At 44.7% G+C, this 16,386-nt stretch overlaps 1 protein-coding gene across 1 annotated transcript in view; it reads right to left on the reverse strand.

Moving 5' to 3' along the window:
* Positions 1-16,386, reverse strand: part of Far2 (fatty acyl-CoA reductase 2) — a 138,672-nt gene that overhangs the window by 19,981 nt on the left and 102,305 nt on the right. Inside the window, exons 2-4 of the mRNA XM_017799232.2 lie at positions 11,440-11,668; positions 1,417-1,592; positions 349-528 (exon numbers count right to left, since the gene is read on the reverse strand). Of these exons, the coding sequence (XP_017654721.1) occupies positions 349-528; positions 1,417-1,592; positions 11,440-11,668 (585 nt within the window). The remainder of the gene's footprint in view (positions 1-348; positions 529-1,416; positions 1,593-11,439; positions 11,669-16,386) is intronic.

Consider the following 16,386-nt stretch of genomic DNA (forward strand, 5'->3'; position numbering starts at 1 on the left):
ATGAGAAATTCCAATGATTTATAAAGGCAGAAGAAAGAAGTACACAGACACACCCCCCCCCACACACACACCACACACACAGACACACACACATACCCTACACATATGCCACACACACACACGCCACACACACAACACACACAGAGACACAACACACACACGGGAATTTTCTACCTCCCTTTCCTAAGTACACCCCCCTTGGAGGAGAGGAAGGCTTGCAGAGACAGGCTAAGCATCCTTCCGAAGCGCTTGGCTTCCAAAGTACTGCACCTCATAATGCACTAACGGACAAACACAAAGAAACCCAGAAAGCCGTCTGCCCCGCTTGGTACATGTCCCTCAACTTACTCCATGGAGTCAATTATCTTCCTTGGCTCCACAGGGCATGGGTAGATGACTTCATCGATGCGCTTCAGGTTGCAGTTAGAAAAGGCAGTAGAGATGTGGATGAAGGCCTCCAGCTTTGACATCTGGCTGGCCATGAGCAGGAGCTTCTGGGTGGCAATGACGTTTAGCTGCACAGCTTCTCTGGAGAGGATGGAACAGAAGGAGGGAGGGCAGCCTCTCAGCATCCTGCCTCACTAAGCTGCACCTACCCCAGCACCAGGTGCACCAGGACTGGATCTACCCCAGCACCTGGTGTACCACACCAAGACTGTACCTACCCGAGCAACTGGTATACCATGCAGTAATTGTATCTTCCCAGGCAACTGGATCACCACACCATAACTGTCCCCCCACCCCCAGCAACTGGTGTGAACCAGCTGCACCTACTCCAATAATACACATTTCACTCGGATTTTGGTGGCTGCGTCAGGAGAAAAGACAAGAGTGAGCCACTGACTGTGGTGATGTGACAGTTGTGACGGACTGATGGTGTGGGGAGGTCAGTCCTAGTCAATGAACTACAACATGCTGTGTCTAGAGGTCATGTGGTTCTAGTCAGTAAGACAGAAGGAAACCACAGTCTGTAAGGGGCTTCTACAAGTAAACACTGAAAAGACAAAAAAATGAGGGTCTCAAGTTCAAAAATGCAGGCAGCCTGGTGGGAGATGACAGCAGATCTTTGAAGGAACAACAGAAGTTGCTGTTGTGAGGGTCAAGGACAGCAAGAAAACCGAAGTCAAAACCCTACATTGCAGCTGATAGTACAGACAGCTGGACAGACAGACAGACAGCTGTACAGACACAGTGTTAAACTCTCTTCCATCGCTTATTCAAAAGAATATGAACTTGATCCATTGCCAGGAAACCTGTGAATCTAGGTTAGTGCAAAAAGAGAGAAAAAAACTACCACACATGCACACAAAGACATAGGCACACATGCATGCACACAGGCACACGCGCATGCACACACACACACACACACACACACACACACACACCTACAAGCTACAGGACGGCAGCAGTGTGTACCTCAGATGGGCGTCAAAGCGCACGGTGGCCGCACAGTGGAAGACAATGTTGGTGCCGGACAGGAGCTCCTGCATGTCCTCCTTGCTGATGGCAAGGTCACTCTGGTTGAGGTCTGCGGAGATGGGTCTGATCTTCTCATGCACATTTGGACAGATTTCTTTGACTTTCTCAAACAGCTGAAACAGAAGTCCAGAAGCAACATACATCGAAGTGCCGCACATCCTGGTGTGCAGAGATTAGTTTCCTTATGCCCCCAAAGGTAGTGTTTAGTTGTAATACCAGTGTCTCCCGAGGAAGGCATCTATGTATTCATGAACCAGCTGCTTTATTTCATGCCATTTGGTTTAATTTCTGATCCTCTTATCTTGAGGAAGACTTGAAAAGAGCCAGTCCGACAACCAATCAATCAAATGTACATACTGAACTTTGCCTAGGGGATGATGATCACCCACTTCTCACCTGACAGCCTCTCCCCTTTAGGAGTCGTTTCTGATTTACATGTGGAGATAGTTTCTAATTTTGTCTGGGAAAGAATGGTTTTCAGTGCAGAACTAGCAGCCTTCACTAACCACCAGAGACGCCACCACCTGGTCCTACAGGCGCAGCAGTAAAGGTGTCTCGGAAGCACAAACATAATTGGAAAATAAAAACATCAGGCGAACGTGTAATGAGTAAAACAAAGGTTTTGTGCAATAATCTTCTAGTAGCAAAAGCAGTTACTGTCAAGTATTATACGAGGTTGTGCACTGTTTCATTGGATTCTAACTGATTTTTAATATTCTAACTTATTTATGAAGAGAGAAGGAGCACAGCAGTTTTACCTCTTATCACTGAAACGGAACAGGCTCTCTGCTTTTCCCTCCTCACAGAAGAGTCTTAGGTTAAATTAGTAATTTCCATTTTCTTAGAAACACTATTTTTTAAAAATTTTATTTATTTTATGTGTATGCTTGTATTACCTTCATGTATGTAAATGCACCTGTCGTGCAATGCCAGCAGAGGACAGAAGTGGCTGTCAGATGCCCCAGAACTGGAGTTATCGGGCAGTTGTTAACTGCCATGTGGATGCTGGGATTCAAACCGCTGTTTTAATAAACTATTTTGATGGGTTGGAATTTCCATATAGCATCCATGTGGTTAAATGTTTGTAATGGTGAAGAGCAGAGACCCCTCTAGTGAGCTGTGGACCAGGCCATCCACGTTCCTTCCTTCTGCTGGAGACCTAGGAGACTGTTTTGACGGGTAATAAAATGTTGAATCAGGGCTGGCGGTGTAGCTCAGTTGGTACAGTGCTTGCCTAGCATGTACAAGATCCTGGGTTTGATCCCCAGCTCTGCATAAAACTTACACCTGTAATCCCAGCACTCAAATTCAAGGTCACCTTTGGCTACATAGTGAGTTTGAGGCCAGCTGGGTTGCATAAGACCCTGACTCAAAACAAAAACAAAACAAATCACTGAATCAGGTAGTCAGAGAAGTCACATCCCATCTGTGTCAGGCAAGAACATGTTCATAGGTATCCTGGGACTGTGGAAAGATAGCTAGGGCAGGGACCCAACCCCACAGGCTGCTAGGCAAAGCCATGATCCTGTCCCTGAGATACCATTTCCTACATGGTTGGGTCAGCGTGTCAGTGGGTGTTACAGTTCTGAAAATAATTTGGGAGTTAGGTCAATCCTCACAGTTTTCTGACATCTGGGATAGATAAGGTTCATACAGTGTCCTAGGCTCTGTCTCAATAAAGATGTCATACAGACTCTTCTAGAACGATCTTTAGCAGTTTAGTTTTGATCCATCATAAACATGCTAAATGTTGGCTTTTACAGTCAAATGCCTTTCCCCCTTGAAAGTTCTTGATAGTTGTCAAACAAAGATATGAATGTGTAAAATGTTTATAATTTTTCCCCTTTAGATAATGGAATTTGTACGAGCCCCTTTTTAAGACTGTATGGTAGAATTTCTTCACTGAACTCTCTGTGACTTTGGAGAGGTGCAGGTGTTGGGTGAAGGGTGGAGGCCTCACAATCGTGTACTGCTTTTGAAATAGTTCCAGCCCTGAATTTGGACTTTTACAATGATAACTCAGGTGACCACATGGCCTCACAAGGGAGGCACCTGTATGAGCTCTGGTTTTCATTCTGGGTTTCACTGAATATAATCACATCTTTTCTAATCATGAGAGCCTTTGACCTCTATTCATTTTACTAAATCCCTCTCTTCAAATATAACCATATGATCTCGTCTCAACAACGTGCTGGGATTTGCTTATGATTTTTATTCTGTGGGGAAAAAATAGTGAGGTCCTTTAAGGAAAACTCTTGGAATGTTTGAAGTCCTGAAGTGAAATAAAGACTGAAGAAATTTCAGAGAGCCAAGAGAAAACAAATCAGTGGATTCTGGACATTCGTCCCAGGCCAGGCACACAGCAATTAAACATGTTCTTGGAAATCAGAGTGAAGAACTTGCATGTCCAATCTACAGTTACACACACACACACACACACACACACACACACACACACGCACCGTGAAACATCAAGATCTTGCTATTCACTCCTAAGTCTAATTAGGTACAAAGGATTAATCTCGAAGTTCTCAGTTGCTTCAGTGAGGCCCAGTACTGTAAGACCACAGGGCAAGGAGGTATGGACATGGGGTTGGGACTTCCCAAAAGGTTGTGGTAGGAGACGCTCAGTAAACACTTCTGGGTTAAAGCCTGGCAAGTGTGCTTTGTACAAGCCCTCTAGTGATTCTGGTAGGTGTGTGTCGGAAGAGCTGTGGGTATACTGGGAAGACCTCAGACTTTTGGTAGTCTGGAAGGGCTAGGCTAAATCCTCAGTCTGCCATTTGGTACTTATATAACAAGACCAAGCTGATAAATTCTCTGGGTCTTTCTTTTTTGCATGTTCATTTAAAATGCCAGGCATGGTGGTGCACACCTTTAATCCCAGCACTCAGACAGCTGAAGCAGGCAAATCTCAGTTTAAGGCCAGCCTTAAACTGAGTGAGTGCAACAGCAGCTGGGGGTACTGTCTCAACCTCCTCCCAAATTAATAACAATCATTCAAATGGCAATCATGCAATGGTGTCATCCTGTGACCTTAGAGAACTGGAGATTACATCAAGTTATTCTTAAGAACAGTTTTTCATTTGCCAAAACTTTAGTTCACTTTTCTTAAGAATCCATAATAAACTCTAAGTGACACAATATTTCAGTTCCTTATCTTGATACGCTTCATCCTCACTACAAAGAGAGTTCCATGGGGTCCTTTGAGAATAAGTAAGTGGCCAAGATGAGCCAGCCTAGAAGATGGAAATGAGCCTTTAACAGGGCCACACCAGAGGAGGGGAAGGTGCTGATGTACACACAGCCAGGGCCAACAACAGCTTCACTTCCTCATGATTTTGTCATCAAGAGGCAAGCTCTGAGAGGAGGTAAGTGTGCCATAGGGCCTCAGAGAGAATGGTTGCCCTGTAGCCCTGCTGTGCCGCCTCCCTGACACAGATTACATAGCTGTGGGGAGTGGATTAATTTCTTCCCTGTGACATAAGGCTAGACACTTAAGGATTTCTGAGAATAGATATGATAATAAAAGAAAGGTGCTTGACATAGAGCCTGTCCTTAGTAGGTCCTCGATAGCAGGGAAAGCCCTTTGACATAGAGCCTGTCCTTAGTAGGTCCTTGATAGCAGGAAAATTCCCTTTCTGATTCTAGTGTTCTTTATTTCCAAAAGCTGCTAAACACATCTCCACCCCCTACCCCGACCCCGTGCCCACGTGCCCCAGGCTCTGTGTATGTTGAACAAACTTCAGCTGACCTGAGTAACTGCCAAACTGAAGAGTGTCAGCCATACTTTTCAAAGTCTGCCTTTCATCAGAGAAGCTTCTTTGTGCGCAGTGCAGAAATTCACAACTGGTCAAAGTGCAGAGAATATGTGTCTGTGGACTCGCCACAAATGGGACACCTATGTCACATCCCCTCCCCAAAGCTCAAGGACCATCTTGGAAGAGAGGGTGGGACGATGTAAGAGCCAGGCCAGGGAAGAATGGTAGAGGACCAGTGTCTTCCGCACATACCAGACTGCTGCACTCACGAGCTCAGCAGTTGCAGTTAGACCTGCACAAGGGCAGCATTACTGTAGGAAGGGGGAGGGGTTCATGAGACTCCACCCCTAACTGGGCAGCTACCGACAGCTGATGGCTTCTTGGGGAGGGAGAGTCAGTTTTCTTTAAGCACATGGTCTCAGGTAGGTGGACCACACTCCGGTGGACGGCCCCACACCCAGGAGTATTCAACAGGTTATTAAAAAAAAGAGGACACAATGTTGGGATGGGGTAGGGAGATTAGGGTGGACCTGGGAGGAGTTAGGGGCAGGGGGATGAGTAGGCAAATAGGATCAAAATACACTTAGGAAATTCTCAAGGACTTAATAAAAATGTTTTTTTTAAATCTGCACTTGTTAATCATAGGAAATCAGTCATTCCTTTACAGTCTGTATTTCTTCTAGTAATTTCACATCCATCGGCGTCTCTTGCCATTATTCATTTACTTTGGCCTTGTTGGGGATTGAACCCAGAGTGTCACACCTGGTGGGCTGGCCCTCTGCCACCTGTGCACCCCATCCCAGAAGACTATTGTTCTCTGTGTTTCAGTAATGGAACAAGACAGGCTTGGGGCTTAAAACAGAAATCTGTTTCCAGATGACTTTGCCTCATATAGAGACTTAAGAGAATTCCGTACTGTCTATCATAAATTCACTTTTGGAAGAGAGGAGCTCAGATTTTCCATGGGGCTAAGCGTGGAAACAGAAATGCAAATGCTTTTTTCTTTACAAAAGTTATTGAAAATCAACTGTGTTAGATTGTTGATCTTCTGTTTTTCATCTTGAAAGTTACTATTTTTATGTCAAATAGTTTTATTTACCCAGTCTAAAATATGTGCATTTACCAAAGCATCATTTTGTACTCTATAAGTATATAAAAATTTAAGTTTATTTCATTATACTGGGCTACATAAGACTATGTTCATGTAAACATAATGCGCTTAGTTCATATTCAGAGTTAGTATTTTTTCAGTTACTTTGTTTAAATGATTTTGTCTACACGTTAAGGACTGATTTAGCAAATGTCTTCTAGGAACTGAACAGTGAGTCTTCAGATGACTCAACAAGGTGTTGTCTCCAGTGTCTTTTAAAATATGTATTACTTTCATTTATTTCTTTTTCATGTATATGAGCATATTGCCTGCATGTGTGTAAGTGAACCCATATTGTGCAATGCCCATAGAAGTCAGAAGAAGACAGTGAATCCCCTGGAACTGGAGTTATGGGCAGTTGTTAGCCACCATGTGGGTGCTGGGAATTGAACCCGGGTCCTCAGCAGCCAGTGCTCTTAACCACTGAGCCATCTGTCCAGCCCATGTCTTCTATGTCTTAAAGCAAGCCATACTCTGTGAGCCGAGATCATGGTTCTGAGCCCTGCCTGACTGAGCATCCTTTGTATTTCAAAGTTCATTTGCTCCAGGGACAACTGAAGGCTTGTTGAGTAATCCCCATTTTTCCAGAGAAGCTGATTAGTGTTCAGTGTAACCTGCCAAACTCTGCCTTTGTCTGTAAGTCACTTCCTCATGCCACCTTGAAGGATAGCTTCACCTACTTCCCAAACTGTGAACGCTGCATGGCCCTTGTTTATTCTAAGTAAGCCCTACACAATCTCTTAGGAACCACACCTATCTGAGGGCTGCAGTCTCACAGGAAAAGCCCAGCCATCTTTTAGATTTGGAGTGCATAACCACTCTTAATTGGCGAAATCACTTTAGATATATTTCACCACGTGGGCTTCCTGATGGTCTCTTAAGGAATTACTCAAAATGTGCTACCAGAAGCTGATGATCCTGGCAAATCTACATGGGACATGGGAAGCAGCAGGACTCCCAGATTTCTCTCCAATAATTTTCTAATTTCACAGGTGAATGATTTATTCTCAACTCACTGTAATGGTGGGGAAAAGCCACGTGTGTGATGGAGGGGAAGAGCCATGCGTGTCACAGGGGGAAGAGCCACTGCAGTTACAAATGGTCATTAGCCACCATGTGCATGTGGGAAGGGCAGCCAGTGCTCTTAACTATTGCACAATTTCTCCAGCCCCTAGTTTTTTTCTTTTTAAAAGGTGTTTTTCCTCATCAAACAAGTAACACACTCATTATTATTATAATTAGAAAATACCAAAAAGTAAAATTAACCCAGGATGGCATTTTGGGCCTTACCTTATATTATAGTGAATACAGTTTTACATCTGTTTGGGTTTTGGACATAGAAGCATTTCCTCACACCAGCTGCTTTGTAAACTCTGATGTCATATTTACAAACTGATCCCACATGTGTATACACTGTTTGTTGACTCGTGCCTCCATTGTAGAAACTATAACTCTCACTACAAAATACATTTGCACATTATTTTTCTGTCTTTGGTTATTTCCTTGAAGTTCTCTTTTAATTATCCTTGTGAGAAAGTCCTTAAGAATCCACTGTGAATTCAGAATCTTTCCTCCTATTGAGAGTTTCCTTTAAAAAAAAAAATGCCCTGAAAATACTTAAGACATGGAGTCATTAGTAAGAAAGTAAGTATCCTTTTCTGGTTCTTGGTGTCCAATGGATTGAACATGCCTTCTGCTAAGCATCTGCTGCTTAATCGCCTCTGTCTCTGAGAGGAGAGACAGGAGGTGTGAAGTGGCCTCCACCTATGTCAAGGAAGGAAAAGACAGACGCAGTGTATGAATTTCAATGGGCAGAACGGATGCCATCGCAGCCATACTCCTGGTATACATCTGCAGTCAGGGGCAAACTGGTAACATACCTGTTCATCATAACATTTTCTGAGCCTCACACATCTGACACAATTTAGCTGCATTCAGGAGTACTATGGCTCCCACGGTGGGTCAGAATTCATCCATAACTGGAGAGAAACATTGCTTAGAAGTCAGACTAAGTGGACTGGGGAATGTGACTCAGTGGTAGAGCACTGGCCTAGCATCTGTGGAGTACTGTGTTTGAGGCCCAGCACTACACAAAAAATTTAAGTGATAAACTTTTTTTATTAAAAGCTACATGAAGGCTCTACTGAGGAAAAGCTTACATCCAAATATAAGCGACTGTCTTTGTATCAAAATAGTAGTTAAATGTCAAATCTAGACTGGGTCTTGACTCACTTGAGATCCTCTATTCAAGAGCTGCACAGTTTGGCCTCCCATAGGAAACACTCACCCTGACAGAACATTCCTCAGAGTAAGAGAGAAGTTGGGGAGGGACACACAGAAGAGACCCAGTCTGGTTGGTGAAGACCACAGGGAACCATGACATGGAGAGAGGCTTGGGAAGGGTTGTTTGCGGTCAAAGCTTTTAAGCCCAGCATCCACATAAAGTCAGGCACGTGCAACCCTGGCACTGGGCAGTGAGACAGGTGGATACCTAGACCGGCCTCATGTGCGCACACCCACATGCCACACGCACACACTTAAAAAGACAGGAGGGGAAAGCTATGAAGCAGCATGAGAGATATTAAAGAAAATAGCATTTTAAACTGTGTGAGCTGTCGCCAGTCAGCATGGCCACGTCCGGTGCACACTGTGGACCAGCGGGTTCTGTCTCAGCTCGTATGTTTTGATTCCACTTTTGAGGAGGCAGAACATGTGTAGCTTGGTCAGCTACAGCCATGTGGGCCGCTCCAATCAGCCTTGATACAGGATGATTATTTAAGTGCCCATTTCCTAGTAATTTTGCAAGCTTCTATGCACTCTTAATTGAAGAATGGACGAGAGAAAAAGTTTCAGGCATGGCAAGCCCCGTTTCTCAAAGGGATTTGTCAAAGCTATAGCATACTAATTACCCTATGCTTTACCCTATAATGTTCGATCTAAGGCTGTTTTGTTGGCTTGACTAATTGGTCACGTGACTGACACCCCACATCTGGCTGAGTGTTAACACTTAATAGACACTCGACCGCTAGTTGCTGAAGGAACTTGGATTTTATCACGGAAACACTCTTTCTTGTACTGCCTCATCAATCCTTTCACTGCATCTTTTACTTGGAATGGGCTGTCCTACTGTGTGAACAAACCATGTGGCTTCCTTTTCTGTCTATAGCCCAGAGTCATGAACAACTGGCCCTAAATCTGCACACATCCATAGGTTCCCACCTTTGTGCTATGCAGCCAAGACTGGAGCTCTGTAGACAGAACACATTCCCTACCCGCCTCAGCAGAGATGAGCAGAAAGAACCTTCCAGAACGCAGAGCCACTGGCCACAAAAAGTGTTCCAAAGGAGGCTTCCTTCCAGAAGGGCCAGTGAGAGACGAGGCAAGCCCGTCCCCTCTCCCCCTGGAACCTTGTCAAGTAGCCTTCTCGGTTCCTAGCAACTAGGATTTCTAATGGTCATAGTCCAGCCCTGCCATCGTCCTTCAGGAGGCTGAGCAGGCAGATTGTGAGTTTGAGGCTAGCCTGAGCTACATAGCAAGTCTCTGTTGCAACACAACAACAGTAAAAACCTATTTCTTAGGCTGGGCATGGTGGCGCATGCCTTTAATCCCAGCACTCGGGAGGCGGAGGCAGGGGGATCTCTGAGTCTGAGGCCAGCCTGATCTACATAGTGAGTTCCAGGACAGCTGGGGCTACAGGGAGACCCTGTCTCCAAAAAACAAGTATTTCTTACACATTTCTACTTTTATCTTTGATAGAAGCCATAATGAATTGATGGGGAGGGAATGCAGAAACTGTGTGTGTATTTAATACAAGTGTGGAGCTCGCTCAGGCGATCCCTAGGCTAGTTTTAGGGATAATAAACAAAAGAACTTGTCTGGGTAAAAGAACTGAGAGGTTACTGACAATATCTTTATAATACACAACACTATATTATTTTACACATGGTATCTCATTTAAGCATCACAAATCCCTATGAAATAGCTATTGTTCTTTGATCCATTTCAGAGATAAAGGAAAGCAAGACCTGGGTAGGCAACCACGGAAGGCTTGTGCTGCCAGGCACGTTTCTCTGACGTGGGAAGGAGTGGGTGGAACCAGGTCCACAGCTCTTTCTTCTGCCCTATACTGCTGCCAGCACAGACACAAGAACTAACCTACCAGTGGCCTGTTACTGAATGCTTAGACTGTCAGCACCATCCACCATCTAGAACACAACTGTGAGACACAGAGCAAGTTAAGAATACAGCCTAACTGGACTTGTGGCGCCAAGGAAGGGCCAGGCTCAGGCAAAGGTGTCCAGAGTTTGAGCATCAAACAAAGAGCATTCAGTACTAAAGGTTGCCCCAGTGCCCCACTCCCCTCAAGCCCCACCTCCTAAGCCTTCAGAATTTCTCAACCAGGTGGAGAGTAAGCATCAGACATGAGCCTGGTGGGGGACATTTCCGATTCAAACCACAGCATAGATGATCTCTCCTGCCCCAGGTGGAATCGAAGCGCCTCTGCCCTCTGAGGGAAAACAGGTGGTGGTGTCAGGGTTTGTGTCCTTTCTCTCTATGCTCTGCTTTCGCTAGCAGATGGGAGCTGCTCTGTCTCATTCCTGTTACTGTGATAAAATACCCAGACAGAAGCAACTCAAGGAGGAAGGGTTTACATCGGCTCACAGTTCAAGGCACAGTTAGCCATGGCTGGGAAGTCACAGAGCAGCAGCGTGAAGGAGCTAGTCACATCGAACCACAGTCAGGGTCAGAGAAGATTGGTTCCTTGTGCTCAGCTTGGCTCCTTTTTATACATTCCAGAATCCTACCCCTGGGAATGGTAACACTCACACGGGGGCGGGGGTTGATCTTCCCACCTCAACACCCTATTCACGATAACCCCTGAAAGCGAACCCATCCTAGAACACTTCTCACAGGTGTGCTCAGAGGCTTGTCTCCCAGATCCTGTCATGTTGCCACCACCAACCATCACAGAGCTATAGAGAAACATGGATGGAGTCATCTGGTCCCAGGGCATTGCCCAGCATGCAAGGCCCTTCCCACGAGACAGACCTTACTATTGAGGATCTGGAACACCCTCTCCTGCAGCGTTTGGCCAGCCTTGGGTCGTATAAGGATGTAAATGACTTTCAGCTGGGGGCTGGTACGGAACAACTTCTCCATCAGCACCTTGCCGAGGAAGCCTGTGGCGCCCGTGATGAGGATGGATTTGTTACTATAGAAAGCTGCAACCATAGACATGATCTCTCCTTTCCTCTTGGATGTCTCTGCGAAGAAGTTCCTGAAGAAGGGGAAAAATTCAAAAGGTTATGATCTCAGAAGTTCTAAAATACACAGCTGTTTAAATGGTGTTCAGGGCTTCCAGAAGGTTCTGAATGGAGGAAAACAATGTGAGAGTCGGTGTTTTGGGAAGCAAGGTTCACCCCAGTCCATATTTACTGAGCTTGCTCTACATGCTGGACTTAGGTGGGGACAGTTGAGAGGGACAGGGTTCCCGACTCTGGGAACCCTTGAAGTCCAAAGGAACACAGACACACCAAGAGACCTTAGCTGTGATGGGGTAAGGGGAACATGCTGGCTCACAGACTAAGGTTGAGTGACTGCAGGCACTAGGGACTAGGTCTCGAGGGTGACCTCGAGTGGGCTTGAGAGCATGAGTGGTCCCCGAAGTTAGAAACCAGTGCTCATAACAGCCTTCAAAAGTTTAAAAATTATAATGAGGTTAGTATTTCCACCTCAGATTTATGGAGCAACCACGTTGGGGCAAACAGCAAATCTCATCCGCAGTACCTGAGGCCCCTCCTACTTGCCATATCTGCTTTCCTGTTTTTCTCTTCCCTGGGATTACATTGGGTGGCAGTGACTTCCTGCAGATGCCATTCTCGAGTTTGGCCATTGCACACAACAAAGGCAGAGCTGGTTGACAAGGGAGGCCTGAAACCACAGGCTTTGGGGTACCCTGACAGAGCCACGGCCATGGTGGCTGCCCAGCCCATGTGTGCAGAAACACAGGAAAAGAACTGACGAGTTAGGTGAGGACTGGAGGTGGCACGGAGTGTCTGTGCCTGCTGACATAAAGCCTCTCATGGGCCGTGGAAGAGCAGTCAAGTGCCCTGTCTTCAAGCTCAGGCAGACTTGACCAGCTGTAGCCCAGAGGGCTCTGAAAGACCCGACCCTGCAGGCGGCATACAACAGCTGTGCTTGCTTTCTGTTTGCTGACATCAACAGCAGAAGTCAGCAGCCTGCTTGGCGAGGGGGTGGTGGGGAAGTGGGGATTCTGGAGCACAAATCTCCAGGACCTGCCCTCACATGGGGCCTAAGAAGATCAGAGTCAGAGAAGGCAAACGTTGACAGTCTATCTCCTCAAGGCTGGTCAAGATTGCTCTGCAGGAGATGCCATAAAGGCCATGCATTTTTACAGTCATATGCTCCTGTTTGAGGGTTTTGTAACTACATAGTTGGGCAGACTTTTTTTTTCTCTAATGGAATTCATTCATGAATTTACTGGACAAACAATCCTGACCTCTCCTATGGCAGACAAGAAAATTCTGAGGATGACTGAAATCAAATTCCAGTTCTAATATGTATGAGCTTTGTGTGCTTTGTAAAATTGTTAATTTTGCTCATCCTTTATATATCATAACAAACCTACACAGACCTTCATTACTTGCTTAGGCTTTCTCGTTTTTTTCTATTTTGGAAAATATCTCCATTCCTGTATCCTTTTAACATCTTTTACATTCCCATTTTCTTTTTAAATAATTTTAAGACATAATAACATTAACAAATAAATTTTCCATCTGTTGTGAGACTTCTTTTCCTGGAGATACTAAGCAATGTTTATCCCCTTCTAAGGTTCTAATGTCAAACCAATGTTTGATTAAAGTTTTCCTGGGGAACCAATGATTTACTGAGCTTACTTACAGACATGACTGAGTGGTTGCTGAGGTGTATGTATGACCTGAGGGTATGCACACTGGAAAGCCTTTACCCAGCATGGATCAAGCCTTTTCTTCATAGCCTTCCCCAGATTATATGCTTTAGGCTTCCCCAAATCCAGGAGACCATGTGTGATTAGGGCCAAATTACATATAGTTGGCTGGGAAGAGTGGCTGGATATTCCGGTGAGGGTCCAATGACCCTGCTTGCCCCTTCTTTAATGAAGGACCACAACTGTCAACAAGCCCAGTTGTGACGATGTTTAGCAAGCAGGCAACAGCTGAAGTTGTGACAATGGCAGTTATTTCATGCAGAAGAGGCTGCTGTACAGCATCATATTAAAGGAACATGGAATTCAATTTCCTCATAAGGAGATTGAAAAAGTATCATTTAAACAGGAGTATGATAAAGATGAAGTCAGTCAATAGATGTAAAACCCTTAGAAAGATAAATTGTCTGCAGTTCACACCCAAGTATTACCCAACTCTATAGTCATTTGTTTTATTTAGTGGTATCTGCCATTTTGGGGACATTTTATTATTATTATTATTATTATTAATATTATTATTATTTCATTATTATTCAGTTCTGGGGACTGAACCAGGGTGTTGTGTATACTAGGCAAATACTTTATCACTGAGCTACACTCTCAACTCTACATTTATGTTAAATTAACCTGTCTGAAGTATTTTGCATATTCTTTTCTAAAAAGGTGTGTGTGGGGGGAGACACAACTTATAACTTAGTTGATCAAAAGAACCAAGTAAAAGCTGGGTGTGGTGGCACACACCTTTGATCCCAGCAGTTGAGGCAGGCAGATCTCTGTGAGATCGAGGCCAGCCTGGTCTACATAGTGAGTTTCAGACCAGCTGGGGTTACAGAAGACCCTACCTCAAAAAAACCCCAAAACCAAAACTCAAAAAACAGCCAAGTAATTTTACCAACTATAACTTGATTTGATGAAAAAACTCTTGCCTATTTCTTTAGATATAAAAATGTGTAGGTGCTGGATCCTCCAGTGTATTAGGCAGACAGACAGATGCAGCTGGTGGCAAAATATGGACAGAAACTAAGCTTGAGATTCGACTGTTCTGGTCGTGTCGGGCACCTGAAATAAGCTCTTGTAGATGCAACTTTTAGAAACGTAGACCTGCCGTGGAGGAATTCTGTTCCCAGGCAGCTTTGCAACATATAACTTACAATTTAAGACCAGCTGGGGTTACAGAAGACCCTACCTCAAAAAAACCCCAAAACCAAAACTCAAAAAACAGCCAAGTAATTTTACCAACTATAACTTGATTTGATGAAAAAACTCTTGCCTATTTCTTTAGATATAAAAATGTGTAGGTGCTGGATCCTCCAGTGTATTAGGCAGACAGACAGATGCAGCTGGTGGCAAAATATGGACAGAAACTAAGTTTGAGATTCGACTGTTCTGGTCGTGTCGGCACCTGAAATAAGCTCTTGTAGATGCAACTTTTAGAAACGTAGACATGCTATGGAGGAATTCTGTTCCCAGGCAGCTTTGCAACATATAACTTACAATTTAAGAGCTATTTCCCTTCCCTCTCTCCCTCCTCTCTTTTCCCCTCTCCATCTTTTCCTTTTTAAATGAGGCTCTTTCCTGAAAAGCCAAGACCGACGTGTCTCCAAATAATGTAATTTTCCTGCTCTGTGTAGAATCCAAACATCTCTCAAACACAACCGACACCCTGGCAGTGCACCTGGGTCCCTTGATAGGAAATGAAGGGCCAGCCTGGTCCCCTTCCAGGACCACCTGGGACTGGGCCACCTGGGACAGGCAGGCCAGGCGCTCATCAGCCTGCAGGATTTGCAGAAGGGTGAGGACCACTTTCTTCTGCCCTTTACTTCCCAACTAAGGCAGGGCTTGATTCTTTGCAACTTCTACACAAAACTCCCTGAAACCCAATTCCATACTAAATAATATCCAGGGACTGTTAACCCTTAATATGACTGAGAAGGAAAGACACTATTTTAAACAATCTTGGTATTTTCAGTCTGGGTAATGGACTCTATGCGACCCTGGTGGGAGGAGCCTGTTAGTGACATGCGGCCTGCTGCTGCCTCTCACGGTGCTCGGATTCCTCTATGTGGAGCTCCCTACAGGCCTGACAGGCCGGGGTCAGAGCATCAACCTGCCAATCACGCTGAACGATTCAGGCAATCTGATGCCTGAAGGAGGATGGGGAGCTGCGGAGTCGGACTGCGCATGCTCACTGGAGTATGCGCGCAAGTTCATTAACTAGACCGCACATGCACACCGGACTGCGCATGCCCACTGGTCTTCTCTGCAACAGCCACCTGCAGGGCACTGGGCACAAGATAAGGAGTCCTGTTTCCACTTGGTCTTTAAAAAGATTTTTTTTTTTTCAGTTGACACATGACAGTCAGCTGAGCCGCGCTCTTTCTACCCGGCAGCTTCCTTTCCTCTTCCTCAGCCTCTTCCACCGTCACAGGCAGAGATGAGTGGGTTTACCCTCCCTTCGGCGTTCTCAGGGGACAGATGTTCAGCAAACATACAAAGAGCTGAAGAAAGGAATGACTATACCAAGGGGTTGCGGAAAGAAATTCAATGAAGTTATAACTGTGGAAAAGTACAGCTATATCACGAATGTAAACAGAAATAAAAATGACAGAATTCAATACTCATGTTTCATTAATAACTTTAAATATTAATGGAATGAAATCCCTAGTCAAAAGACACAGACTAAGCGAATGGATTAAGAAACAAAACCCATCTTTTTGTTGTCTGCAAGAAACTCATCTCACTTTCAAGGACAGACACTATCTTAAAGTGCAAGGATGGAAAAAAATAGACCAAGAAAATGGTACTAAGAAATAAGCAGGTGTAGCAATTCTAATATCTGACAAAATGGACTGTAAACTAAAACTAATCAGAAGAGATAAAGAGGTCCACTTCATTCTGATCAAAGGAACAATAAATCAAGAAGATATTACAATTATGAACATATATTCACCAAACTCTGGTGCACCCAAATTCATAAAAACAATACTACAGGACTTTAAGACCCAGATTAA

The sequence above is a fragment of the Nannospalax galili genome, unplaced genomic scaffold, assembly GCF_000622305.1.
Source record: "Nannospalax galili isolate Female #2095 unplaced genomic scaffold, S.galili_v1.0 scaffold638, whole genome shotgun sequence".
In the NCBI taxonomy this organism is placed as follows: Eukaryota; Metazoa; Chordata; class Mammalia; order Rodentia; family Spalacidae; genus Nannospalax; species Nannospalax galili.